Source organism: Cyrtonyx montezumae, unplaced genomic scaffold (genome assembly GCF_038088225.1).
Source record: "Cyrtonyx montezumae isolate F1298 unplaced genomic scaffold, pur_monq_1.0 scaffold_26, whole genome shotgun sequence".
Taxonomy (NCBI): domain Eukaryota; kingdom Metazoa; phylum Chordata; class Aves; order Galliformes; family Odontophoridae; genus Cyrtonyx; species Cyrtonyx montezumae.
The window spans coordinates 3,639,718-3,667,708 of record NW_027072003.1 but is presented as its reverse complement, the minus strand read 5'-3'; the positions used below and the strand labels follow the sequence as shown (position 1 = coordinate 3,667,708).

Sequence of the window (27,991 nt, the reverse complement as noted above, 5' to 3'; positions counted from 1 at the left end):
AGCATCCCCTTCGGGATGCATCGGGTGCCCGCAGACCCCCGTAGCAGTGTGGGCTGCATGTCACCAGGGGATGCGGGCTGCTGAAGCAAGCAGGAATGTGAGCCGTGCCCTGCAGCAGCAGAGGACCCCGAGCACTGTGCACCTCCCCCTGCACCCAATCCCACACCCCACCCCCAGCTCCAGCCCTGTGCTGTGCCCTGCACTGTGGACTGCCCTGCTCTGGGGTGTCCCACGCTGTAACTCCGGGCTCTGTTCCCGTGTGACCGCGCGTGGGGGACAGCGGTGCTCAGCCCCGACGCAGCCAACCTCAGTTTGAGGAGTCCCGCATCTCTGGGCCGGGATGAGAGCGATGCTGGGGCGGTGCGGCTGGGGAATGCCCTGAATTTTCCCTGCTGCCCTCTGCTGAGCCGGGGCTGTGCTTCTCACGCTGGGGGATGGGTTTGCGGCTTTGCTCCGTCTGCACCTGCTTCCTCTTCGCCTGTTCTGGGCTTTATTTGGGGCGGTCTATACCTGGGTGTGAAGGACTTTCCGCTCCTGTGGCTCTGCCTCCTGCAGGGATGCGAGCCGCCGTGCTGCCGTCCGCAGGGACACCGCCGGGGATCAGCTCTCTCCGGCGCTAATTAATATCCCGTGGTGACCCCAGCACAGCTCTGCAGCCCTCCGACGTCTGCACATCCCAACCCGCGCTGCTGTGCCCCGTGCTGAGGATGCAGAGAACAGCGGGGACCGCTCAGAGGGGACCACGCACATCACAGCTGTGCAGACCCGCAGCCCTCCCTCTCCCTGCCCCGAGCAGCGTTGCATGCCGTCCATGCCCAGCACCGTTGGCCCTTTCCAGTGCCGTCCCAGCGGCCTGCTGCAACTCGGAGGACTGTTGTTTTCGTTCTCGAGCAGGAAGCCGAAGCATTTCCTCCTCCAGCCGCAGCCCGATGCTCGCAGAGCGGGTTTTGCAATCCCGTCGGTTTCTGTTCTGCAGCGGGGAGGTGCCTCCCTCCACCTTGCAGCTCACCCCGCCCGTCCTAAGCTGCATCCGCCGGCGTTGCTCTGCCGGCCCCGACGGGTCGGTCCCAGCTTCTGGCGGAGCGAAGAGCGGCGTGGCTGCTTCCCCGGAGCAGAAAGGAGGGCAGGACCCGCAAAGCGGCGGTGCGGGCGATGCAGAGCACCCCCAGCTACCTCTGGAGCACGGACGATCTGCTGGGCCAGGGAGCCACGGCCTGCGTCTACAAAGCCCGCAGCAAGGTGAGGGGGTGGCGGGGGGGAGGAGGGGAGGGAAGGGGGGAAGGGGGCCACCCAGAGCCACCAAAGCCGTCGGTGCCCTCCGTGCTCCAGCAGTGCTAGGGCTGCTCTGGATTTATTTCCGTTTTCTATTTCCATTTTTCCCTCCCGTGGTTTTGGGGCGAGCTGAACCCTGCGCTGTGCGGGTGCTGCTCCCCAAGCCGAGGGTGGGGGGAGGGAGGGGGAAATGCCCGGAGATCTGTAAAACCACGGCCATTTGCGTGCTTCATGGGAGTAGGGTTGGGATGGAGTGAGACGCAGCCGTCCTCTGCAAGGGGCAGAGGGTGAACTGAGAGCAGCAGAGCGGGCGGCAGCTGCGTGCCCCCACCCCACTGCGAACCTCCGACAGCGCTGCACAAACGGGAGCCCACCGAGCACATGGGATGCAGCCGCAGGAAGCGAACGGAGCGAGCGCCGGGGATTGCTTTTGCAACGCAGGAAGGCGGAGCTGAAACAGCATGTCACAAAGCCAGAGCTGCAAGGGCATCGCTGGCACCCAGAGCAGCAGTGAGGGCTGTTAGGGACAGGGTGACCCGCCGGTCCCTTTTCCTTTCCCAGAAATCGGGGGAGCTGGTTGCTGTCAAGGTCTTCAACAAAGCCAGCTACCTGCGCCCGCACGAGGTGCAGATGAGGGAGTTTGAGATGCTGAGGAAGCTGAACCACAAGAACATCGTCAAGTTGTTCGCAGTGGAGGAGACAGTAAGCGGGACCGGGGCTCTCCCTCTGCACTGCCAAACCCCGCGGCCCCACTGATGATGGGTGCCTGGTCCCCTGTGGGGGATGGGAAGGTGGGGGGGCCCTATGGCCACCCTGCCCTCAGCCCGCTCCCCGCAGGGCAGCAGCAAGCAGAAGGTGCTGGTGATGGAGTACTGCTCCAGTGGCAGTCTGCTGAGCGTCCTCGAGGACCCCATCAACGCCTTCGGTTTGGCCGAGCCCGAGTTCCTCGTGGTGCTGCAGTGTGTGGGTGAGCAGCGTCTCCATCCCAGAGCGTGGGGTGGACATCGGGCACTGGGGCCAAGCTGTGTGCTCTGAAATGGCACCGCCGGGTGGTGGTTTGGGGAAAGCCCGAAGGATTTCCCTTTCCAGCAGCTTTGGGAACGGGCTGTGCCCTACAGCTGAGGATTTAGGGCTGTGCAGCCCTACGTGCTCTCTGCTCCTCCCCATTACCCAAAATCACATCAGTCCCCATTAACGTGCAGCCAGCCCCGGGGCTCACCCCCACCTGGCACTTCCACAGCCACCACCACCTCTCCCCACCCGTTCACAGTGGCGGGGATGAACCACCTCCGTGAGAACGGCGTCGTGCACCGGGACATCAAACCGGGCAACATCATGCGCCTGGTGGGGGAGGACGGGCAGAGCATCTACAAACTGACCGACTTCGGCGCCGCGCGGGAGCTGGAGGACGATGAGAAGTTTGTGTCCGTCTATGGGACGGAGGAGTACCTCGTGAGTATGGGGTCGGTGAGGGGCTGCGTGGAGAGAAGCAGTGATGCACAGAGCCCCTTTCAAACTGTGATTGAGCAGCGAGCTCTCAGCTCGTAGCATCACCGAGCACGTGGCGCTGAGAATCACTGAAACGTGAAAGGCTGAGGTCATCCAGTCCGACCATCGAGCCATGTCCAGCATCAGGGGTCACTGCAGTGCCGCCCCGTGGGGCTCGCTGGGCAGTGATGCTCTGCTCCATCCTGCAGCACCCCGACATGTACGAGCGTGCTGTCTTGCGCAAGCCGCAGCAGAAGGCGTACGGTGTCACTGTCGACCTGTGGAGCATCGGTGTCACCTTCTACCACGCTGCCACCGGCAGCCTGCCCTTCCTGCCCTACGGGGGACCCCGCAGGAACAAGGAGACCATGTGGGTACCTGGCGCAGGACAGCGGTGCTGTGTCCCCTTATAGCTGCATCCCTTAGAGCCTTAGGGGGAAGTTGATCCCGTGTAGCCTAGGGGTGGCTCATCATAACCCCGTATAGCCCTGAAATAGGGTAATGATCCCACCCAGTGCTGAAAGGCTTGCAGTGCACCTCCTGGCTGGGACCACGCACTGAGGGACGTTTGTTCCCTTCCCCATGTTTGTCCCCTCCCTGCATCCTCATGGCTCCGAGGCGGAGCACCTCACAGAGAAGGCAGCGTTAACAGGGCCATGGGATTTTTTCACTCCTTCTTGGACTGCTCTCTCCCTCCGCTCTGTGCTCTTGCTGTAAGCTGTGCTTTTCCCCATCCCCCCATCCCCAGGTACAAAATCACCACGGAGAAGCCCCCGGGGGCCATTGCAGGCGTGCAGAGGCAGGAGAACGGCGGCATCGAGTGGAGCTACGAGCTGCCCCTCACTTGCCAGCTCTCAGCGTGAGCGTCCCCGTGGGGTTCCCTGCACACAGCCACAGCAGTGCAGATGCTCATCTCACCTCCTCTTGCTGCTGCAGGGGGCTGAAGGACCAGCTCGTCCCCATCCTGGCCAACATCCTGGAGGTGGACCAGGAGAAGTGCTGGGGCTTCGATCAGTTCTTTGCGGAAACCAATGACATTTTGCACAGGATTGTGGTCGACGTCTTCTCCCTGCAGCAGGCGTCCTCGCACCGCATCTACATCCACTCCTACAACACGTGAGGGTGCCCAGCGAGGCTGGGTGGGTTGGGGGGCTCAGCTCCTCCCTGGCCTCGGTGCTGTTTTGCTGCAAGAGGACGTTTGCAGTCCAAGCAGTGGAAATCCAATGCTCGCCTCGTGGCTCATTCCCCATCCTTTCCTTTTTTTTTTACCCATTCCAGCACCAGCAAGTTTTTAGATGCTGTCTTCAAACAGACAGACGTAGTCCCTCACCACCAAGAATATTTTTTTGAAGGCCACCCGTACGAGTTGGACCCCAACCTCCAAGCCCATAACTTCTGCAGAACAGCCCGGCACAGCCCCCTGATCCTGCTGAGCTGCGCCGAGCAGCCGGAGGACGTGGTGGGCGTGAGATACAGGGACCGTGAGTACTCTGAGGAGTGGGGTGGGCACCGTGTGACAGCTTTGCTTCGATGACCACCACCTTGCTGGTCTCAGGGGCAGCAGGGTTGGGAGGCTGCAGGGTCATTTTCTGCCCCAAAATCATAGCGTGGGTACGCAGTGCTCCAGTAGCAGCTCTGGGACTCGTTGGGATGTCTGATGCACTCTGACCACTCTCCCCCTTTCCAGCGGCGCTCGACTTCCCCAAATTTGTCCCCAAGGTGGACGTGGTGGCCGACTGCAGTGCTGCCAAGGTAGGCAGAGGTGGGGGGGACACGTGGGGAGCCCCAGCAGAGGGGACACAGCCCCTGTCCCCGTCCCTTTGCTTTGCAGAGTGCAGTGGGTGCTGTGCACCAGGCGCTGCGGGTCGCGCAGGAGCTGCGGCGGTGCCAGGAGCTGGCGGTGCGGGGGCTGCACTGGGTGATGTGAGTGCCAGGCAACCCCTGCTTCAGTGGGAATGTCGTGCTGAGGTTTTGGGGGGGTTCTGTGTTCCGATGGCAGCAGTGTTGGAGCCCTGTGTGAGGGACACGTGGCACAGACCGGGAGGGGACTGCTCCAAGAAGGGGACTCGGTGTCTGGGGACAGCCCTACCCAAATTTGTCACTTTCAGGGCACGCAGGGCACACGAGGCACTAATTATTCTTCCTCCTGGCAGTGGCAACCTGAGGTCCGAGTGCTCGAGGGTTTTGGAGCAGAGGAGAGGAGTGCAGGCAGTGCTCTCCGGGCTGCAGCTGATGGAGGGGAAGACCCACGGGCTGTGAGTGCAGGGGTTTCCATGGGGCTCTCACAGCCCACGATCCCAGAGTGGAAGAGCTGCCCTGGGGCACTCCCAGCTCTCCTCTCTCATCCCTGCAATGGGATGCTCTTTATGTCCTTTCTGCTTTCACATCTTTTCCACCCTTTGTGTCATTTTATGTCCTTTGTGCCCATCAGAGGGGCTCCATTAATGGAGCAGCATTTCGAGGAGCCCGGGGCAATCCTTGCCCTGTTTGGGTGCATCCACCCCAGTGCTCTGCCTCAGGCAAAGCCAACCCCATAACTCTGCTTCGTATTTTGCTGTCGCTGTGCAGAGTGCCTTGCTGCTGGCTTGCCTTCCTTTCCTCTTTTCAATTCAGCAAGCTTCTTAATTTCCATTTCATCTGTAACGATGCGGACACGTGGTTCCCATTGACTTTGGTTGCATTCACATAGTTCCAAAGCACTGATGCTGCCTCTGGATGCAGTGCTCACCCATCCTTTCCAACAGAGTGTGGATCGGGCTCATTTCTGCTGGCTCAGGCAGCTCACAGCCGTGCCAGCTGCGGGAGGTGGCAGCATCTCATCTGGCACAGAGACAGCTCACAAGCGAACGATTTGGGAACAAATTGCTCACACAATCGGGCGAGGTTATACCCATCAGTGCTCTGCATTGGGTGGCTCCCATTGGGTGCCCTGAGCTCCCTCGGGGTTGGTTCTGTGTTCTGCCTGCCCAGGTGATGGCTTGTTTTCACTGCTGAGTATTCAGGATGGTTTTCTTTTGCCTTCCTGCAGCTACGAGGCCGTTCCCGGGGGTAGCACACTGCCAGCTCTGAAAGATGTGGCTGCAGTGAAGATGCAGCTGCAGAGGGTGAGCATTTGGGGGGGAGGGAAGGGGAGGAGAAGGGCAGGAGCACCCATGGGTGCAAGCAGCACTGGGAGGAGCCATCCCCACCTCCCATGGACCCCCACCTCCCCACTGAACCCCACTTCCCATTGACCTCTGCAGGTGGTGGAGGAACTTTCCCAGTGCTCCCACAGCATCTTTGACTTCCAAGGGGCTCTGGATGGGATCATGTCTGAACTGGTGAAGCATGGGCAACAAGAGCACGAAGACAAAAGGTTCGTAGGTACAAAGACAATGGGTTCGTAGGTACGAAGACAATAGGTTTGTAGGGACGAGGACAAAACTATGCATATACAAAGGCAGTGGTTTTGTGGATGCTTTACCCAAATCCCCGTGGCTGTTTTCAGTTTGATTTCGGGTTGAGGTGGGCACCTCGGGGAGGGAGCCCCAACCTCACTGCCCTTCCCCGTGGCCTCACATCTCCCTCCTGGCCCCACTTCTCAGCATCCAGCAGATCGAGTGTTGTCTGGAGAAGATGCAGCTCATCTACAAGCAGTTCCGCAAGGCCAGGACGTGTCCAGGTGAGTCCTGGGGCTGACTGTGCATTACGGGATCACCCTCTGATTGGGTTATGAAGCCAAGGATTACAGAGCTTGCTCTGGTGGTGGTGACCCGTGTCTTTCCTCCCCCAGGGCTGAGCTACAATGAGGAGCAGATACACAAACTGGACAAGTGAGTGGCACCTCCCCACCCTTCCAGCCCCATTGCTGATGGCATCCCAGCGGGATGCAGCATGTCCCTGGCTTGTTCAGGCAGAGGAACATGCACATGCACAGCAGGTGGATCCACGAGGAACCAGCAGTGTTCACTTTCATGCTCATTTCCACCCATCCAGGGTGAATTTGGGGCACTTGGCCAGGAAGGTGCTGCTCATCTTCCAAGAGGAGTGTGCACAGAGGTACCAGGAGGCTCTGGCCCTGCACAGCAGCAGGACCAGGTATGGCTCCAGCTCATGATTTTGGGGCCGTTGACCTGGTGTTGGGATGGGACCGTCATTCCGATATTAGGATGAGGATTGGGCTATCCGTCTGGTGTTGGGCTGCAGATGGGGCCACTGATCTGATGTTGGAATGGGGAAAGGGCCATCAATCTGATACTGGGATGTGGTTAAGGCCATCGGCTGGGGTGTTGCACTAGATGACCTTTAAAGGTCCCTTCCAACTCCAAGGATTTTGTGGTCTATCTGGTTTTCGGATGGGGCCATTAATTTGACACTGGGCTGTGGATGGGGCCGCTGCTGCTGAGACAAAGAGATCCACTTATTAGCAGTGAGGTTATGTTAAGTGGTATTAGAGGAATAAAGCACAGAGCAGGCTGCCTTGAGGTGCTCCAGCACAGCCCACTGCCCATCACAGCAGCAGAGAGCAGGGCAGAGGGGAGGCTGCTGTTTTTCTGGGGTATTTTTGCACGTTTTTCCATCCTTAGGCACAGTGCCCCATGAGTCACGACTCGTTATTTAAAATTAGTTTCACTCCAGCAGTAATTGCCTTGCTTGGTGTTTATCCCTGAGTGTTTGTGGCAGTGTGGGTGTTTTTCTGGGGACCGGAGGTGGATCGTGCACCCGAAATATTCTTCCCTTTTTTATTTTAAGGCCAAACCAAAGCTTTTCTTACACAGCTGTCATTACCAACACAGCTCACCCCGAGGCACCCAGCGTTGGCAGCAGCAGCCCGAGGGACAGCACCGTGCTGTGGGCAGCACCCATGCTCCTGAGCCAAATCCCACTTAGAGCAGCACTTTCCCTAACTAATTCATTTGCTATTAGTGCTGTTTGGATAGCTGATGTTAGCAGGGCTAATTACAACACCGTGGTGACTCGTTTGCTTTCCCTTGGGATTTTAACTCAGAATCCGGCACGGTCCTCAGAAAAGAAAATTAAAACCACAGAGCTATCGAACGTTGGGACCAACAGACCAAAACATTTGCTCTTCTTGCCCTTCCCAGGAAAGTCTGTGAGATAAAGAAGCACCTGAAGAGGATCAGCAACAGCATCAGTGCCTGCAGCGTGGAGGCCGACGAGTGCCAGGGCTGCCTGCAGCTGGTGGGCACTGCTGGGGGCTGTGCTGGGTGCAGGGCTTGCAGGGTGCTGGCATTATACTCAGAGTTCCTGGCCTTATGCTCTGGAGGTTTGGGAGTTTGCTTTGCCCCACTGAGGGGAGCAGCTGGTGGAGCTCTGGCAGTGCCACTCGTGCTGGTGGTGCTGGATGCGTGCGTCATTTCCCTGAGTGCTTTGTCACCCTGGGGTAAGCACAGAGGGCGTGCACATGAGCAGCTTTTGAGCTGTATCTTCTCCATCTCCACAGGCACTGGACAGATTTCTGCAGGCAGTTGTGCCAGAGAAGCACGGTCTGGCCCTGGTTCCCACAGTGCCTTCACCCGTTCCCTTGAGCCAAGCACGCCAGGAGATGGCTCTGCAGTGAGTGCTGGGGACAGTTTGTCCATGGGTGCAGCTCTCTACGAGGGTTCTGTGGAGTGTTGTAGGGCTGGGGAGCTGTGTATGGCCCAGTGCAGTGCTTTCATGCTGCCAGGTGCCATCCCAGCTCAGGGAGTGGGGTGGGAGCATCCCCTCTGCTCCTGTGGGAGACAGAGGCAGCTGAGCCATCGCCATACAATGACTGTGCTGCATCTCTGCAGGATGCAGGAGCTGCTGGAGCAGATGAAGTCGGTAACGTGCAACCTCCAGTCCAACAATGGCATCATCGAGAGGTGAGTGGAGCACTCAGAGAACTCTGTGCTGTGCTGGGGGCAGGCACTGAGCACGGACACAGCCACAGTCCCAGCAGCACTGTGTCTGCATCACCCTCTGGCAGCAGGGTTTGTCCTTCTTGGAAATATAAACATGCTGTGCAGCACTCACTGCCCTCTGTGGTGCTCAGTGCTGCAAAAGCTCAGTGCTGCAAAGCTCAGCATCCTGCAGCTGGCACACCAAAATCTCAAAGAGTTTCAGGCTGGATTTGGAAAGAAAACAAACCATCCGTGGTTCACCCCAGCCTTGTGTAGGGCTGAGTGCAGTGCTGCAGCACACCCACAGGGAATGCAACTGCAGAAGTGACCACAGGACCGAGCCCAGGGCAGTGCTGCCCCTCTAAGCCCAAACTTTGCTTTGTTCCCACAGGCTCAATGGGGCTGCTCCTGCTCCCGGGGTCTGAGTGGTGTGTTTGCAGCTGCAGGAGTGGACACTGCACTGTGCACAGCTCTGACGTTGTGTTGGTGTTGGAGCAGCTCTCCGGATCCTACCTCTGTGCTCCAGCACGTTTGCACACACAGCTCTCCAGCACTGGGTGGCCTCAAGCCTTGAATATTTGATGAGAAACTGATGCAGCACCAGGTTTTTCCCTCCTAAAAAAGTGCTTGAAGGACTCAGTGACTTTCTGGCTTCTCCATGAAGAGTGTAGACAGAGGAATTTTCTTTTGCCTTTTTGCCTATTTAGGAATTTCTGACTCTGCTCACTGAGCCCAGGGCAGAAGAGGCTGTGCCCAAAGGAGGAGATGACCCAGGCAGGAACTCTCTGGGGTGTCTGAAGCTGCTCCGGGCAGAACGCTCCTCTTCTTCTCCATGTAATGGCACAGCTGGGGAGCACAGAGCACACTGCTCCCATCCTGCTCCTGGGGGGATTGTTACACTCCCCATTTCCTGCTGGTTTTTGACCTTGGCTTTCACAAGAAGCCGTAATCCTCTGCTCATCACCGAGTCAATGCTGAAGCCCTGCCCTGGGACAACTCCTGCAGCCCTTGGCTCGGGGTTCAGCCTTGCCATCGCCCAGGCAAGCCACTCTGACTCAGCACGGGGAGGCTCAGCATGCCTGCCCAAACCCATCCCTTGGCACGGAGTGCAGCACCCAGCTCTGCCCTTCACCCTTCCTCCAGTCCCCTTCCCAGCATGTTCTCTGGAGGTGATACACACCAGCTCAGCCTAAAGCCTTCAGCTGAGGCCCACAGGGCTGCTCAGCTCTGGGAGCTCCTGGTTGTCCCCAGCTCAGGGCTGGGATGGTGCACAGAGGGAGAGCAGCACTGCAGAGAGGCAGTGCCCAGTGCTGCTCCTTGCATTGGCTGTTGCTGCAGCTCTGCCTGGCTCTCAGCAAGGACACAGCACACCTTGAAGGAGCAGGGAGCAGTAGCTGCAGGCTGTCCTGGCTTCATTTTCCTGTAGGAACAGGCCAGGAGCATCAGGAGCTGCCCCTGTGCAGGAAACCACTTCTGAGTGCTATTTGGCACCAAATCTGTACATTCCCATTCACTTTAATTGTAAAAACCCACATCCCAACTGCCAAACCCAACTGCTTGCTGTGGGAGCAGTGGAGCTAAGCCACAGCTTAAAAGCTTCTCTGCTGCAAATTATTCTCTCGGATTCTCCCATCCTTACAACCAGCATGGCTTTGAAGGCAGCACAAGCACTGCTCTTCCCCAGGTCCAGCAGAGCTGCACTGACATGGACCACGTGAGCGTTTGACCTGGGACATGTTTGGCTCCAAAAGAAAGGATTGATTTCTTGGCATGCACCAAAAGGAAGCATTGCTAACAGCTCTTGTCGTGCTTCAGCTGCCATAACACAGCAGCTGCGATGAGGACTCCTGGAATCTCAATGAAAAAGGAATTTTCTTGCCAGGATTCATTGGGATTTTTCCCCTCCAAATTATTAAAGTTTGTCCTAAAAGAGTTTTCTACCTGAATACCTGCTGAGGCAGCAGAGAATGGCAGTGAAGCTGCTGTATCTCCCAGCCTGCCATGAGTATGGGGTAAAACATCACACTCTGGGGAAAGCAGGAACAAACCTGCTGCTGCTCTTGTGCAGAAGTAGAGGATGCATGAAAGTGAATCAGGATCCTGAACGGGGAAGAAAAGGACCTTCTCGTATTAGTCATGCTACTTAACAGAACAAAACCGGGATTTTCAAGCTGTGTTACTGCTCCTTTAGTTTTAAGCTCTTATTAGGGACTGCCTATTTCTTTTGTAACTCAGAGCCAGATCCATCCTTGAAATTAAAATCCTTTGAGGGGATTGAAGCACCCTTGGCTTATCTTGTCCTCAGGAGCTTGCTTTGTCTCTTTGTCATCAGACCTTGGGAGCAGCACAGCAGTGTTCAGTGCCTGATCCATGCACCCCCATCTCTGCACCCCAAAGCATCCCTGTCCCCCAAGAGCTTTGCAAATGGGCGTCCTCAGAGCTGCAGTGCTGGAGCCTGTTCAGAGCGACTCCAAAATGTGCCCATAATATTTTCCTTTTCACTTCTCCCACAACCACAAAAGCCTCATCTGGAAGGGCTAATTGCTTGGGCTCGCAGCCCTCAGCGTCACTCCGGTGCCCTGCTGTCATTTCAGAGGGGAAAGGTAATTTGTTCCAGCTCTCCCTGCAGCCTGCTCCGAGCACTGCTCTGTGCAGGAGGGTCTGTGCCTTCAGCTCAGTTTTAGTGACTGTATATAAGGCAGCACCATAGGGGTGACGTGAATGCTCCTGTGGGGGCAAAACTGGGGATGGGATGGGATGGGATGGGATGGGATGGGATGGGATGGGATGGGATGGGATGGGATGGGAGTATGCATTGGGGAGAGCTGCGAGCTCTGTGCTGCACTCTGCTCACCCCAGTTAGGTGATGGTGTATTTAGGGTGATGTACGGATGCAATGTCCCAGTCCTGCGCAGAGGAGTGTCCCGTGGGGAGAGGTTTCACAACAGTGCCGGTGGGGAAACCGTGGGGAAATCCTGAAGGGAAAGCTTGAGGGGAACGGGGGGGATACGACCGCCATGGATCCCACGGGAGGAACCGGTCCTCGGGGCCGGTCACCACGAGAAGATCCCCCGCGGAAACCCCACGCGGGACCGCTCCCCGCACCCCCCCCCCTCCGTGTCTCCTCCCCGGGGCAGGTCCAACGCGCCCGCCCTGCCCCGCTCCTCCCGACCGCACCGCCCGCCTGGATCCCGCAGCGTGGCGTGGCGTGCCCACCCGTGGGGCCGTGCCTCCTCCCGCAGCCCCTCCGCACCCGGCTCCATGCGGCGGGGACCCCCCGGCCCCTCTCCCCCCGGCCCGGAGCCGCGGGACGGCCGAGCCCCGGGGAGCCCCGTCGGGGCCAGGGCAGCGCGGCGGCTGCGGCGGCGCGGAGGATCCCCTCGGCTTTTGCCCGACGTGCGCAACATCTTCGCTTCACCGCGGGATGCGGCGGAACGCGGACGCGGTCATCGCTTCGTCCCACGCGCTCCGCGTCGCGGGTGGTGCGATCTGTGCGGAGCGGCCGTGCGGGAGCGCGCCCTGCGCTGCGACTGTGAGTGCTGCTGTCCCGCAATGCCGCATCCCGCACCCTGCCCTCCCCCCCGCCGTGCCCCCCGTTCCCTGCCCCTGGTCCCCCTCCCCCTCCCCAGCCCGTCCCACTCCCCCGCCGAGCTGTCCCCCGTGGGGTGCGGGGCCGTACGGGTGAAGAGGTTTTTCCGTGGGACGTGGGATTACCGGCTCACGGGGCAGGAAGGGCTCGTGGCTGTTAACGCCTTACGGCGGAGCTAAATCCTTCCAGAAATAGCGCGTTGGGAACATCTCTCTCGCGTTTGTTACGCGCCTTCACCCGCCCCAAATCCGGTGCTCCCATCGCGTGCGTGGAGGGGGTGGTGGGGGGGACGTGGGGGGCGGGTGCAGCCCAGAGCGAGCAACTAGGGTGCTCCAAATCGACTGCAAACGCTATGAAGTCTCTCCTGCTGCCGCGTTCTGCCCTTCCCTCTGAGCAGGGATAGGGCTCCCACCCCACAGACAACTAGTGCAATTAATCTTGGTAATGAATCCATTTGTTCTTCCCCGGACGTTGGATGATGGTGTGAATTAATGAGGCAATTTACTGCGGCGGTGCGGGGCTGCTGGACGTGGCCCCACTGCTTCGGTGTCCGAGTGCCCACGTGGGGTGGGTGTGGGGTTCTGAAGGTCCCGATCCGAAGCGTTAATTCGCAGCGCTTTGTGATGCTGTGAGCATCGTGGAGGGGTTTTGAGGGATTTCTCTCGCAGGGCTCTTTTTCCAAGCGGTATTGAAATAAGTTTGAAGGAACCGCTTCCCTTTTCGCTTCTGCAGAGACTGTGGGAATAGTTCTGCCTCTGAAACTCCCCCAACAGCAGCGTCTCCTCGCTGGGAGGGAGGAAAACTTCAGTGGGGATTCTCATAACATCTGCACCCATCACCCTTTCCCCCCTCGCCCCCCTCCAGCAGCAGCTCCGTCTCTGTTGGGTTTTTTTTTGTGGTGTTTGTTCAGGTGGGGCGGAGTGCGGATGTTGGAATGTGAAGGTGACAACGTGGCTTTCCAATCCCTGCTGTGATTGATTTGGGTTCTGATCGGGGATATCCGGGGTGGGGTTCTGCTTGGGGCAGCTCTGCCGGTGCAGCCTCAGAACTGTCTTTCCCTGACAGTTCCCCCCGGGGTGCCCCACTTCTCGTCCTTGCAGCACCGGAGTTGCAGGTGCTGACTAAGAAATTCCTGCTGCTGGAAACCCACAGCACGCCGTCGCATCCCTCGCTCCTTCCCCTTATTCCACGCATTGCTTTGGGCTCTTGCCACAGGCGTTTTCCAGCCTTGGGTCCACTGCTCATCCTGGCGGTGCAGGGCATGAATTATCACCCATGTTTTTCCTGGGCTGCTCTTATCGGGTCCTGTGGGGTCGGCCCCGTGGGGTGAGCCGGGTGTGCCTCTGCTTTTGGAGTGACCACATCCCACTCTGCTGTTGCTCTCCTGATTTGTCCCCACGGACCTGATGTTTCCCCAGCTCAGCAGAGCATCGTGTCACCCCACCAGGACACAGCTGGCCGCAGGGTTTCCTTGCAGGAAAACCAAACACTGCTGGATCAGGACGTGTGGGTTTCCCATGTCTCCTTCCTGCATGCCCTCCCATCTTGTTTCACCATAGTAAATAATAATTGCCACCAGCTCCCTGGACCCACAATATTGGGGTTTCCCTTGGTCTGGCCTGGTTGGATTCCTGTTCTCCCAGCAGCACTGGATGAGGATGAGGGCAGTGGGGCGGGCACAGGGCACACCCCGTCCTCAGCAGGCATTGCTCACTGGGGCACTCAGTGTGGCAGAGGCTGTCCTGTGGGGCTCAGGTCGCCCTTTGCTGCTGCCATCCCGTCCCATGTTTATGGAGAGAGACACCAGGAGAGGTTTTGGCTCTGCAGGTGAGCGCTGGGGCTGTGGCTTTTCCTTTCCTGATCCGGTCGGTGTAGCTGAGCTTGATGGTCTGGGGCAGGGAAGAAGGGATGTGTGCAGCTGCAGGGATGGGGGATGCTGAGGGGTGAAGGAGGAGTTCCTTTGCATTGTGCTGTGCTGCTTGATGTGATGTTTGGGGAAACGAAGTGAACTTTCATCTTCCCAACTCGATGGGTGAAACAGGAAGAGTGTGTTGTGTGGGATGCTGGGAGCCTGCCCCGTGGGTGAGGGGATGGCTGTGATACAGAGGGGGTGAGGAGATGGGTTTAAAGCCCTCTGTTGGGTGACGGGGTGGACACGGACCTCATCCACGAATGGAAAGGATGAATGCTACAGGAGAACTGCAGCCCTGACCCAAAAACCTGGCAGGGCTCGAGTTAATGTTGCTCACGTAGCCAATCTCAGTGTATTCCTTTAATCTGGTGTTGGTTTCATCCTCGGAAGCTTTAGACAACTGCAGGGGGAAAAAGCAGTGAAGGGGGGATGTTGGAAAGGGACCTCCCAGCACGGCTGGGTCCTGCGCCTGCTCTCCTCTCTAATCTCTTCCGTTGGGTCGTTTTATCTTATCAAGCAAAAAGCCCCAGAAATAGAAACTTTTCCATGGTGAACAGGACGAGCCCCGAGCTGTGCATTGCCCCATTGTTCCAAAAAAAAAAAAAAAAGAAAAGAAATATCCATCAAGGAGATCACCGAGGGCCCATGTCAATGCTTTATCTCCATGGGATAGGGCCCCGTGGGGGCAGGCGCTGCTCTGCACAGTGCTGTGCTGCCCTGGGAGCGCTGGTCCCTGTGCTGAGGATGTCGGAGGGGAGGGCAGGGGCAGCTGCCTGCTTCGGGCTCATCACAAAGAGAATCCGCAAAGCGTTCGGGCACTTTCCCAAGTCCAAGCCTCGCCCCGAGGGACCGCGATGGCTGAGCAGGGAGGTCTCGCTGCTGAGAGGTAGGGGCTGTGTTTGGCTGGTTGCTAATTAGGGGTAATGAGATTCCTTGTGGCACAGCAGGGAGGAGATGTACACCTCTGTGCCCAGGTGGGAACCTGCTCCATCAGGAAGCGATGGCTCCGGAGCATCACCCACCTGACAGCTGCTTTTTGTGCTCCAGTCCCACCACGGCGCAGTGGCTGAGGTTATCCTGCGATGTCAGGCAGCTTTTAAGAGCATTAGATCAAAATAAGTCAATGGCACACAGGGATGGGCAGTGTGACCACGGGGCCGTGCTGGGGAGGATGGATGAGCATCCGGATGGGGCCCTGATGCACATCCAGCATTATCACTCTGAGAAACTTTATCTGCATATTGAGGGAAGTTCCTGTCAGCCACCGAAGTTTCTTTTTTTGCTGTATCTCGATCAGACTCCGAGGTTTTGTGTTTTGGGTTTTTTTTTATTATTCTTTCTAAAAGAAACTGTTTCCAACTGTGGCTTTGTTTGACTCGAATAGAAATGATCTCACGGCCGCAGGGGAGGCATCCTGCCCCATCACGTGCCTGCTTCCCTGGGCTGTGCTGGGCTTCTAAAATTAGTGCTCCCCACCAGATAGTGGTGATTAGGGCTGTTAATAGGCGGCAGTGACTTAAGGAGGTGTCATGCTGTAATCCTGTGGGGAAGTGCCTGGCTGTGATGGCTCTGCACCGGAGACGGACTCAGGAGCTGTGATTTGTGGTCCACATTGCACTCTGCTCCCCGTGCTCCATCATTCCCACCCCACAGACGGTGCGTGGGGGACATCTGTGTGGATGTGATGCCTTTGGGGCTGAGGAGCCCCACTGTGCTGGTGCTCGGGTGGGGCTGCAGCTGGAGCCTGATGTGCTTGGCACCTCCAGCACAGAGCTGGCAGGTGTCCCATTGAGTGGCTGTTCCAGCTGCTCGAAAGGTCACGCATTGCATTGCCATGCTCGACTCATCCCTCATTAAAATAATACAAATAAATAAATAAACAGACCCCCTTGTTCTCCTCCCAGCCTTGAGACAACCGATTGGAAATGGGGAGGGTGACAGCTGGTGACAGATGAGTGCTAAATGATCAGTGGTTCCCCTGAGGGGGATGCTCTGCCCCAGGCACTGCTCCTGCTGCCCACTCCAGGAATTCCCAGACAGGAGCAGGGATCTGCAGTGAGAGCAAACGTGGGGTGTTGCTTTCCTTCCTGCAGGCCTGAGATCTTCAAAAGCAATGACCCGAATGCCAAAGGGAGGGGATAAAAATAATAGAGGGAAAGGCAGGTCTCCCTGCAGAGGGGACCTCTGCTCTGGTGACAGTGCTGTTGTTTGGGAGGAGTGGGTGCGGGGCAGCCAGCAGGTCAGTGACTGCACTGGAATGATGGGTTGTGCAAGAAAAAAAATGGCTTGAACACTGTTTGTAGGGCTGTTAAAAATTAAAAGGGGTGGAAGGAGCTGTTACAGCGGGGGTGCATGTGCAGAGGGGAGGACCTGGGGCTCCTGGCTGCTCTCCCATCGCAGCATCCCTCTGTTCTCTCCCAGACTGCAGGTACACGTGCCACCAGCAGTGTCGCAGCCTCATCCAGCTGGACTGCCGCCGGCCCGACCCCGGGCAGCTCTCTCCTGAGGGCACCGTGGTGCTCCCCTGCAGCCAGGTATGCCCTCGTGGTGGTCAGCCCCTCTCCCAAACCCCGTTCCTTGTCCCTAGCAGGATGAGATTTAGTCACAGAGGTCAGCCTGTGGCCTCAGCTCGTGTTTGCTAGTAATTTCCCTTGTGTATCTTACCATCATCTGCTGGGGAGGAGGTGGTGTGAGTTGGCCCATTCCTCCACCTTTAAATACGGTTTTGGCATGGGATGCATCTGGAGGCAGCACTGTGTGCTTGGTGCTGCTGGGCTGGATGGCTTCTCCCTTGAGTTCTCTGAGTAAGGGAATGAGGACAAGGATGTGTTTCTTTGCATCTTCCCCACGTGTCAGTGGGTTTCCCCCAGTGGTGTTAGAAAAATTAAAGGCTTCTCTGGGGTGATGGAGGCAGTGGGGGGTTCTGATGGCTCTGATATTAACCACAGAGCCCTGTTCAGTTCACTGCTGCTGTGTCCCTGATGTCCTCCCATCACAGCTAAGGAAAAGGTGCCAGAATATGCTGGGGAAGTGGAGGACAGCACACTGGAAATGTGGGAAATGCCATGGCTGGTGTAGATGGTGGCCAGTAAACAGCACTATCAAGTGTAAGCAAACCAGGAGCGCCGGGGGAAGTTAGTTAAGTCCTGTTGGCATGTAATACCAAGCATTAATAATCTGGGCCTTGCTCCAGCAAAGTACTTAAGTGCACTGTGTTTGGGTCCTGGATCACTCAACCTGGGTGCAATGCAGCCTCTGCAGGGCTGCAGCACCTGGGTGTGGGATTTCCTGCAAGACCAAAGGCTCCAAATCAGATTTTCAGTCTTGATGCTGCCAGGAGTGATCTCCAGGCATGAGGCTGTGATGGTAAAGCTCAGGCTGCTCGGGAAGCTCTGCGTGGGGCTGTGCAGGGGCAGCTCCTTCCTGCTCTCACCCAAAGCTCCCAGAGCTGAGGCTTTGGTGCAGCCCCAACTCTGCACCTGTCACAGCACTCGGTTCTGCTCATGCCCTGCATGCTTCATTTAAGCCTATTTCTCTTCTAAATATAGCCCAGCGAGGCTGTGGAGGCTCTGCAGAAGTGTGCATGGTGCTAAGAGGAGGGCTTGGCTTTTCTTTTTTGCAGCGTTATGAGTTGCTCTGTAAAGGTGCCATCTGGATTCTCTCCTTTCGTGTTTGTGATGCAGATGTGGCAGCTCCCCCTGCACGGTGCTGTTGTGTTGGTGGTGGGGCTGGTGGTGAACTGGGCACAAGGAATGGTGCACGGAGGGATGCTGCCAACTGGAGAGCGTGGGGCTGGGGGTCAGATCTGCTTGGACCTCCTGCCCTGTTGGTAGGATGCCCTTCCAGCCACAGGAACAGGTGCTGCAGAGGAGAAAAATGCATTCCCTGTCTGTAAACTTTCTGAATATTTGCAGCTCAAGCTTAACTAGAAAGCAGCCTTAAGCCTCCTTATCTACACCAGGGGCTGGGAGCAGCCCGAGCAGGGGTCTGTGCCAGGCTGAGCTGCTGAGTGTGAGTTTTCATCCCCCTGCAGGGACAAGGAGCTGGGCAGCATTTCCCTGGCTTGCACCCACACTCGGTGCCGGCTCTGCTGCTCCCAAAGCATCGGTGGAGCAGAGGGGCACCCGCTGCGGGCTCCTTTCCCCTTCCCCACCTTCTTTTGGGGCAGCGCATCTCTGCGAGCATCCCTCGCTCTCTAAAGATGCAGGGAAGGAGCAACGCGCTCTCTGAGCCCCGAAGCAGTGACAGATGTCCACGCAGCAGCCCCACGGGAGGCACCGGGGCTGCCCTGCCCCACGGGAGACACCGGGGCTGTCCTGCACCCCATCCCTGCGCTCAGGGCGAGAGAGATTTTGCAATGAGGAAGCGGGCGCGCCGCGCAGCAGGAAGGGGGAGGCGATGCTGAGCAGAGAGCTCGGGGGCGAAGCGGCAACGGCGGCCGCTCCACGCTGCGTGGAGGAGGTGGAGGAGGAGAGGGAAGGGTTACCCCAACTCGGGAGCGATCGCTGCGGAGGATGAGCGCCGGGAGCTGCGGATGAGCTCCGGGCAGAGCGGGATGTGAGCGCGGCGCGCTGCGGGGCCGCCTTCGATGACCATCGGCAGCAGCATGAGCAGCGGGTACTGCAGCTTGGATGAAGACCTCGAGGATTGCTTTTTCACGGCAAAAACCTCTTTCTTCCGCAGCGCGCCGAGCAAGGGCCCCGCCAAGGTAACGGCTGACGAAGTGCAGAGAGATGGGCTGTGCGGTGGGGGGGGGTCTGCTCACGTTTGGATGCAGGTGCTGCTGAAATTTGCTCGCTGTGGGCCCTGCCTGCCTCCTGCAGGCTTGCTGCAGGATTTCTCAGCCTTTCCATGCTGCCTTGCCTCCATCCTGGAGGGTCCGCTGAGGAGGAACCGACCCCAAACGTTGTGGGTTTGTTGTATTATTTGGCTTTACAGGGGCAGGCAGCAGCCCCACGAGCCTGGCAGCTGTGTTTTGTGGGTCAGGATCCCAGCCAGAATCCTGTGGTTTGGCCCTCAAAAAGAGTGTGGGCCACCATACAAACTGCACCTGTTGGGCTGGCAGCGAGATGGAGGTGTTCCAGGTCCAAATTCGTCTGCAAAGTGGTGATGGCAGGGATGGACCTGGTCCTTTCCTGGGTGTGTGGGTGCCACGTTTCTGCCCTTGAGGGGAGAAACTGCCCGGGCATTGACACCGCAGGGTGAGATTTGTGACATCAGGAACGCAGAGCTGCGTCGTGTTGAAGTGTTTTGTTGGGGAAAAAAAAAATCAACAACAAAAAAACCCAGAACCAATGCATCCCTGCTGTAAACTTTGCCCCAACCAGAACTGAGCAGAAAAGCAGAAGGAGAGCAGAAGCTGCTGCGGAAGTGGGGTTTTACTCAGGAAAAGCCCTGAAGTGCTGAGAGATGAGATGGGGGGGAGGGGGGGATAGCAATGAGGAGGGCACTGAGAGGGCTCCAGAAGAGCCTGGGGACACTGAAATCAGCAGTGCTGCACTGCTCACTGCCGTGCTGTATTGGCATGCCCAAGGCTGATGGCTTCCAGCCCCCAGTGGGTGCTGTGGGGCTCCATTTCTGCAGCAGAGGGCTGGGGCTGCCCCCCCCCTACCCCCAGTGACCCGAGCTGTGATCCCTGCAGGGCGCTCCATCAGAGCAACGTTGCAAATAACCATTATATTCTGAAGAAATTCTCCCTTGGGTTTAACGTGGGGTCTTCCCATCCACCGCCAGCTCCCTCTCGCTATGATTACCGACACGTACTGCTGCTTTCTGAAATGTCAGCTCATGATTCATACGTGTAGGAGGTGTATGAGATTACGGTGTCAGTGATGGTGCAGTGCTGGTTCTCTCCTCCATCCTGGCCCTACCTGTGTGCTGGGGCTCTCTGTGCACAGGGATGCTCAGGTGCTGCAGTGCCTTCTGGCCCAGCTCCTCTGCTGGGGGGCTGACGTGGTGGTTGCTGGAGAAGATGGAGCCTGCTGGGGCTGTGGTGGAGGAAAAATCTCCTGTGCATGAAAACACACAGTGTTGGCTGCCCGAGCTGCGTTGCTGAGCAATGTGTGTGGAGGTGGACCCCAGGATTTTTTTTTTTCTGGCTGGGGGTGGAAGTTGTCTGCAGGTTTTTTGGTGCAGGAAAGGAGTGTGAGGGTCACAGGTGAAGGAGGTGAGGTTTCAGCTTGGCTGGGCAGGGAGCTGGCACTGGGGACATCTGTGGGTCCCACATCTCTCTGCCCCCTCTCTTTTCTCCCAGGTGACATCACGAGCTGCTGCTGTCGGGAACATCCTGTTGATTTTTAACTAAAGTTTAAAAGTAGAGGTGGCAGAACAGCGGTTTCCAAGTGAAATCTCCATGGCAATCAACGCACCGAGCCCACTGCTTGCTGCTAACCTCCCTGAACGCACCCTGAAGCTTTTGCTTTTCCCCTTCTCGGGAGATGCTCTGCTTTGTGTCCTCGGTCCTTTCCTCTGAGCACCGCAGTAAACAACACCGCCTCATCTGAACTTCTCAGATGTGCAGATCTTATCTGCCGTGCCCTGAGGAGCTGCGAGGGAGGAGAGCAGCGGGGTTGGGGTGAACAGCATCGACAGTGAGGTAGAGCACGGTGTGGGGCTGCTGGTTTTAGCTGGGGCTTTCGCTTGGGTTTGGTTTCTTCACGAGGCTGTGGGAAGGATGCTCTTGAGCTGGAAGTGGAGCACCTGTCCCCCAGCATCTTTGCAAAATGGATAAATACAGAAGTCGGTCACCGAGGCAGAGCGGCTCTTTGTTGGCTCCGGATCTCTCTTTTGAGAGCGTGTCAGCACAGCCACAATGGCCCGAGGGCTTTGCCTCCCCCACAGCAGTCTGTCTCCAGCTCACCCATTTCTTACAACTGAGGAGCAGTGCTGGTTAGAGGAGGAGCCCTCGTGCTGCGTGGCAGGAAGATGTGGGCTCACCTCCATGCTTTGTGGCCCTGAGTCCCACACCTTGCTGTGCCATGAGTGTGCAAGGGGTCTGGGGACCTTTTCCCCCTGCACGGCTCTGTCCCGGCCCCGTGAGCTCAGCAGTGCTCCTGGGGCTGTTACCGTGAGCTTCTTCTGTTTGCAGCTTGTTCCATCCTGTCCCCGTACGACAGGGAATGTGGCAACGGTTGATGGTTAATAGCTTCTGTTTTTCTTCCTCCAGCCATAACTGTGCGTTCTGCAGCAGAAACTGCAAAAGCAGAGGTGTGGGCAGAGCGTGCTCTTCATGAAGAGCAATGCACAGCTGATCTCACTGTGCTGCTCTGTGTGAGGAGTAGTGTGGCTCTTTCCAGGCCAGCTCCTACCATGTGCTCAGCATCCACAGGAGGAGGGTGTGAGTGCAGAGCATCGCTCCCATGGTGCCCCTCCACCCAGCAAAGGGAAGAGAGAACCTTTTCTGCTGCATTGGTGTGGCACAGCACGTTGCAGTCTCCCTTCCAGCACTGCAGCTCTTGCTGGAGTTGCTCTGGCTGTTGGCACGTGAGAGCTTTCCCTGCAAATTGCAGGGGCAGACTGAGCAGACCTATGTGGTCTGTGTGCAGTGTGGCTGCAGCAGAGCCAGGGCAGCACCCGTCTGCTGCAGATGGAGGGATGCACCTCTGGGCACCCATTTAAGACCTACTGCATGTGTCTTACAGCAGGTTGCGGAGCTGAGATTGCCAGTGTGATAAAGAGGAGCTGGTGTGCAGTTCTTGAATACCGCAGCCAAGCTTTGCTTTTGTTTTTTCTTTAGGCAGGGAACAAGAAGGAGAGTGTAAGACAAAGTCAGTGTTCTTCATTGGGTTACTGCTGCAGAGCTGTGCTTCCAGAGGTCTCACACTGTTTGTCTGCCATGAGCAGAAGTTGAGACATCTGCCTTTGGGAATGGCTTGAATGAGTCTGGGGCTCTCCAGTCCCACAGCTGGATCTGTCTTGCCAGACTGTGACCAGAGCTCTCATTGGTTTGCTGCTTGATTCTCCTCCTGAAAGAAATGCCATGGCTAGCCTGGGGCTGTGCTGCTTACAGTGTGCTCATCTGTTGGATGCAGGCCTCCTTCTGCATCTGCACCTGGGAGAGAAAGCTGCCCAGATCCCAGAACTGGGGCTGAGAAGTGCAGGGCTTTGCTCCCAGAATTGCTTTTTCCACCCTTTCTTGCTTTCCCTGCGGAGGTTGCCCTTCTCACTCCGAGCCCTGTCAGCCCCCATAGCTTGTCCTTTCATGCCAAATTTGGAGGCAGCCCACACAGCAGGCAGGAGACACTGCAGCTTCAAGCCATGAGCTTCTGTCCCCTCTGTGTCACCAGGGAACAGAGAGCCCAGACCTGGGCACTGGAGCCCCATGGTGTCTGCACTGTGGGGTGGGAATGCAGCATCCCTGCCTGGAAGTGCTGGAGCATCCTTTCTGTCCTCACAGTGGGAACAGAGTGTTTTGGATTCTGTGTTCTTGCAGTGCCTGTGCAGGGCTTCGTGTGTTGGACTGCTCCATGCGTGGGATTGCATCCTGACATTTCCTTCCTGAAGAGGTCCGTGGGCCTTTGCAGCTGGTGCTAGTGCTTGGCATATGGAAGGTGGGAGCACTGCTCAGGCTCTCGATGAGCTTTGTAGCTGCAAACACCTTGCTGCAAGAAAGCCATCTGCAGCAGCGTGTTCCCAGGGCTCTGTGAGCCCCACTTTGCCTCCTGAGATCCTCCAAAGCATGGTGAACAGCAGCAGCCATGGGCTCAGCCCCAGCTCTGCACGCCGTGCTGTGCACTGCAGCAGCTCTGCATGGAGCTCTGTGCCTTCACCTCATGTCCCTCCTTCTAATTTGTCCTTCACGCTTTGCCACCTTTAAAGAAATTCTGCTCTCGTGCACAGAGCGTGGAAAGCTTTACTTTTAGCTGAAATTTTCTTTATTTGTTTTTCTATTAAAAAAAAATAGATGTATATATTAATAATGATGTCTCTGCAGTGCCAGAGGAGCACGCCCTGAGATTTTCCTATGCTTGTGCTGCACTCAGCAGAGCATGTCCTGGAGCAGCTCCTCCTGGAGCTCATGCAGAGTTCTGCTTGCACATTTCCCAGCAAGACAGAGCTTCCCAGACACAGCATTACCCCAAAACAAACCCATCGACACCATCTCCTCTTCTTCCAGAATGTAACGAAAGCTGTAGAAGAAAAACCCGAGCCTCCAACCGTCGAGGAGATCAAACAGAAGATTGAAAAATACAATGCAAGAGTTACAAACTGCCTGTTGATGAAGCTGGTAGGTATTGCTCTCATGTTCAGCTCAGCTGGGAGCACTCACCCCTAAGCTCTGGCCAGTGATTGCTGAGAGCCATTTGCCACCAACAGATGGGGTGGGATTCGGCTGCAGGCTTGATCCCACCTGCGAGTAAAGTGAAAAGGAGAATCTGTTTTACAAAGCGAGGTACTGCAGAGGTGCCAAGTTCAGGTGCTCTCACAGAGCAGTGGGAAAGGCTTTGTGAAGTGCCGAGTTAAACTGTAGAGCTCCCAGGAATGGTAGCTACGTAACCTCCTGCTGCTTGCTGATGTCTGAAAGTCAGCCTAAAGCTTATTTAAAATAGTAAAGATTAGAGCAGTTTCTAACAAGCTGATCTTGGGTTATGAGTTATTACATGGAGAAGTGAAAATCCTGTCACCGTGGCTAAGAATGAGGGGAGCGTGAGGGGTTCCCAGAGCTTTAAAACCCTCATTTAAAGGCAATTTCTGTTAGTTTCCATACCAAACTTGTAGCAGTGTTGATGTAAAATAAGAGAAGATAGATAGTGCAGTGCTAGGAGGAGATGAGTCACCGCGGAGTGGAAAGGAGCAGAAGGAAATCAGCAGTGACTAATCCTAAATTACCACTGGCCTCCTGCACCACGGCTGGGAGCCTCGGAGCCGTGCAGAGCAGTGTCACTCATCCATCACCACGTGTCGTTGTGCAGAGTGATGATGGGACCTACACGGGCTTCATCAAAGTGCACCTGAAGCTGCGCCGTCCGGTGACGGTGCCCGCGGGGATCCGGCCGCAGTCCATCTACGATGCCCTCAAGGAGGTGAACCTGGCGGACACCACGGACAGGAGGACGTCCTTCTACCTGCCGCTGGACGCCGTCAAGCAGCTGCACATCAGCAGCACCACCACAGTGAGCGAGGTGATCCAGGGGCTGCTGAAGAAGTTCATGGTGGTGGATAACCCCCAGAAGTTTGCTCTTTTCAAGGAGGTGCGGAAGGATGGACAAGGTGAGTTCGTGGAGTCCCAGAGGTCCCAAGCCCAACCCGTCCACCATCCCTGCTGACCACGTCCCTCAGTGCCACATCTCTGCATCCCTTGAACGCCCCCAGCGATGGTCACCCCCCCACATCCTTGGCAGCTGTGCCACTGCATCACTGCTCTTTCAGAGAAGGAATTTTCCCTCGGATCCAACGACCCTCCGTCCCAGTTCCCTCAGCTGCTCCCCACGCTCGTGTTAAGACCCAACACAGACATCTCATAGATGCTCAGTGCCTTCACTGTGACCCTGAGCAGCACAGACCGCTCCCATAGCCCCCACCGCCCTGCTGAGCCTCCCCCTGGGCTCTGCAGGGCTCATGGTGCTGTCTGCTGTCCCCCTGCAGTCCTCCTGCAGAAGCTGCCCCTCGCTGAGTTCCCTCTGTACCTGCGGCTGCTGGCCGGCCCCGACACCGACGTGCTCAGCTTCGTGCTGAAGGAGAACGAGACCGGGGAAGTGGAGGTATGTCTGGGGCTCCTTCCCTTGGTTTCCATGTGAACGTGTAGTGTTTGGTGATGGGATGGATCTGCAGGCTGCAGCACGTGAGCCAGGCTTCTCCCCTCCCCCTCAACACCGTTTTTTTTTGCCACCTAATGTGTTGTTTGATTCCAGCTGTTCCCCAAAGTTCTCAACTGAACGGACTGCTTGTACTGTGCTTTGAAAAAAAATACATCTTTGGGTCATCTGTTGCTTCTAAGTGGCACTGATTTAAAAATTAAACCTGCAATCTGTTTACAGACCACACGGTGCTGTCCCAGGGTTAACCCTCAGGGATCAGATTTAGCTGAATGCTGTGATCAGTAATCCACGAGTTTAAATAGGAGCCCGGGAGACAAACACAGCTTTATGCCCACTGGGACTCGTTCAGATGTCTGCATGGGAGCTTTCATTCATCCAAGCAAAGATTTCTACTGAATCCAAAGCTGTGTGGGCTCAGGACTGGGCTGGACCTTTGTGTCATGGCCCCCTGTCCTGGTGCTCTCACAACGGTGCTTGGAGGTTAAGCACCTGCAGGTCAGGTCACGTTTAAATGTCTTCCATCGTTCCCCTACAGAGTCAGGAAACAGCCACAGAAGCCATAGGGTAAATGACTTGTGCTCATTTTGCCTCTGCTTCTGCTGTTCCCACAGTGGGACGCCTTCTCCATCCCAGAGCTGCAAAACTTCTTAATGATCCTGGACAAAGAAGAGAAGGACAAAATCCAGCAAGTGAAAAGGAAGTATGAGAAGTTCAAACAGAGACTGCAGCAGAGCCTGAAAGAGGCCAGAGAGAAACCTGGGTAACCCTCGGGGCGCACTGGGAGTCAGACTGAGCTACGTGTTGGTTTTTAAAATGAAAAGATGCTTTCTCAGGACACCTTCCAGTGATCACCCTCCCACTTCATCCCTCCATTAAGGACATAGCACCCGTCAAATGGATGTGCCATATTCCCTTCTGAAACCTCATAGCCCGGGACCAGAGCCAGCTGAAGAATGGGGCACCTGCACTGAGTGCTGGGGTGCACCGTCACATGGAGCAGCAACGTGGGAAGTGCTGGATGCTGAACCCAGCAGGAAGAGCTGGCTGAGCATCCGAGCTGCTCGTCCTCCTCCCAGCAGCTCCCTTGCTCTTGCTGAGGTTCTGCAGTCATGTTTGCATGTGCCCACGTGGCAGAGTTCTCGTTTCTGGAGTAGAGCGCAGGAAGGAGGAGGTTGGGGCACCGACCCACGCGGGCGTTGCAGCTGTAAGCGATGCTGGACAGAGTTGTTCAAGGCTAAGATGGGCCAGGGAAATGCAGTGACAGCAGCACGGCAGCTGCAAGCACCCTGATGGTCTTTTCAGTAAGTATTATTGAAATGTAGTGATACTCGTTCCAGGAAAAGTCATTTATTTTGATTCTGACTAATTCTGAACATGGACTTGAATTCAGTCAGGCGAATATCCACAATGCTAAGCTGAGTTAGCCTGCACGTTACACGTTTTCTGCTCAGTAGGAATCGGGACCCATGTTGTAAGAGCAAAGCACAAAGATGGGGGCAGGGGATGATGGTTCTGCATAGAACATGGAGCAATACACAGCCAGCAGACTGCACAGCCACAGCCTGAGCCCCTCTTTCATCAATCAGAGCCATTTTGAGCTGTGAAGGGGTCTGGCAGGAGGGAGAGGAGCCCCGACCCAGGCTGGGTTGTGGATGTGGTGCCAGGAGCACCTTACTCTTCCCAGTGCTATGGGAGCCACAAACCTCAGATGCTGTCTTTCAGCACACCTCCTCTTGCTGACCCCTCCACGTGCTGCTCTCCCATCTCTTTTGTCCCTTCCTGGTGCAAGGGATGCTATGGGAATGCCAACCCCAGAGGTGATTTCCCCAGGTTTACTTTGAGCACTTTGCATGCAGCCACGTTCCATCTTCCCTCTGCTCAGAGGGCACAACATGAAAAGAGAAGATGAAAACGAGCTGGATTTGAATGGAGCACGTGAGATGCTCTCATAGGGAATTGGTGAGCTGAGTGTCTGAGCTCTCTGCTGCAATCCCACCTATGTGAAGTGGGAAGATTAGGGAACAGCTGATGGAGACAACTTGGAAGAGTTCAAAATTTACCTCAGTGCCTTTTTTTTTCTTCCTTAAGTGTGATAACTTTGCTTTTGGGCTAAGGAGGAGGTTGGATGGGGCTTGTGACAAGGCCTTGGCAGTGCTCCCCCAGGTCCCTGCAGGCTGCTTTTGTTCAGAGAGAGAAGAGGAACTGTCGTTTCTTTCTGCAAGGTGACTGCTTGGCTTTTTCTACTCCCTCCCCACCCCCCCCCCCAGATTTATACTTGAGTATGTTTGTTCATAAAGGTATGAGAGCAACTGCATCACTTAAAGCCCCTCACTTTGTATTAATGCCACTTGGTGCAAGCTTAGCTCCAACTCCTGCCTTAGTCAGTGGTGTAAAAGGGTTTGCAAGTGTGGCTGCAGCCACTGGCATGCAGTGCAGGAAGGGCCTCCCAGCTGTACTGTATTCTCTACCCAGATGACCTTTAACAACGTGGCACCAGCCCAAACAGAGCAGCAATTTTCATGCTCTGGGACTGTTTGCCCATTAATAAAAATACTTATTACTTCGCTATGCACTTGTGAGGTAATTTAAATAACATTTATCCACTGCTTCGAGTCTTGAAAGCACTGTATAAATACTTCTGTTCAGTCAAGTGCAAGAACACTGCCATTGGCTCTGAGAAACAAGACCCAGCTGCTTGCTTTCAAATCCCTTATCATCCTTGCTGTAAGTTCTAAAGATTTCTTTTGAATTATTTTATTATTATTGTTTTCCTGGTTGCTGCTTTCTACTAGAGCTCTGGTGACCATCTCCCCTTCCCTTCCTGGAACCCAGCATGTCTTTGTAGAAGGCATGGCTTCTTATGCAATTACTGTGAATGCTGCTGAAAACCTCCTGCAAAGGGGAGGGGCTCTTTCCTTTCTTTTTTCTTTTTAAAGATATTGGGGCATTGGAAGATATCACAAGTCCAATTCTCAGTTGATCTCGTGTTTAGGACAGGCATATTGGGCCCCTTCCTTAAGCTAAGTACTGTCAGCAGTGCCTTTGGTTGGTATGTTGTGTTGCCTAGTTCGTGTGAGTTTATTTCTCATGTCTCCTGTAAAACATGTAA

The 27,991-nt window shown here is 56.2% G+C and overlaps 2 protein-coding genes across 3 annotated transcripts; both read left to right on the top strand.

The window, feature by feature from the left end:
• Positions 1-1,133: 1,133 nt before the first annotated feature.
• On the top strand, positions 1,134-9,104 carry IKBKE (inhibitor of nuclear factor kappa B kinase subunit epsilon). The gene is made up of 20 exons (XM_065740503.1): positions 1,134-1,239; positions 1,834-1,974; positions 2,110-2,239; positions 2,543-2,724; positions 2,970-3,130; positions 3,509-3,619; positions 3,697-3,876; positions 4,039-4,241; positions 4,448-4,512; positions 4,592-4,683; positions 4,914-5,015; positions 5,789-5,864; positions 6,003-6,115; positions 6,345-6,421; positions 6,533-6,572; positions 6,736-6,837; positions 7,845-7,941; positions 8,204-8,316; positions 8,535-8,606; positions 9,016-9,104. Exons 1-20 carry the CDS (start codon positions 1,153-1,155, stop codon positions 9,047-9,049), a joined length of 2,178 nt encoding a protein of 725 aa, XP_065596575.1. The 5' UTR covers positions 1,134-1,152; the 3' UTR covers positions 9,050-9,104.
• Positions 9,105-11,873: 2,769 nt separating this feature from the next.
• Positions 11,874-25,746, top strand: RASSF5 (Ras association domain family member 5). Of its 2 annotated transcripts, XM_065740420.1 has the most exons (6): positions 11,874-12,156; positions 16,547-16,659; positions 23,241-23,351; positions 24,037-24,334; positions 24,710-24,825; positions 25,494-25,746. In XM_065740420.1, exons 1-6 carry the CDS (start codon positions 11,886-11,888, stop codon positions 25,644-25,646), a joined length of 1,062 nt encoding a protein of 353 aa, XP_065596492.1. In that variant the 5' UTR covers positions 11,874-11,885; the 3' UTR covers positions 25,647-25,746. The 2 variants fall into 2 exon arrangements, with proteins under 2 accessions (XP_065596492.1, XP_065596491.1); XM_065740419.1 differs by lacking the exons at positions 11,874-12,156; positions 16,547-16,659 and adding an exon at positions 18,534-18,833.
• The last annotated feature ends 2,245 nt before the right edge of the window (positions 25,747-27,991 follow it).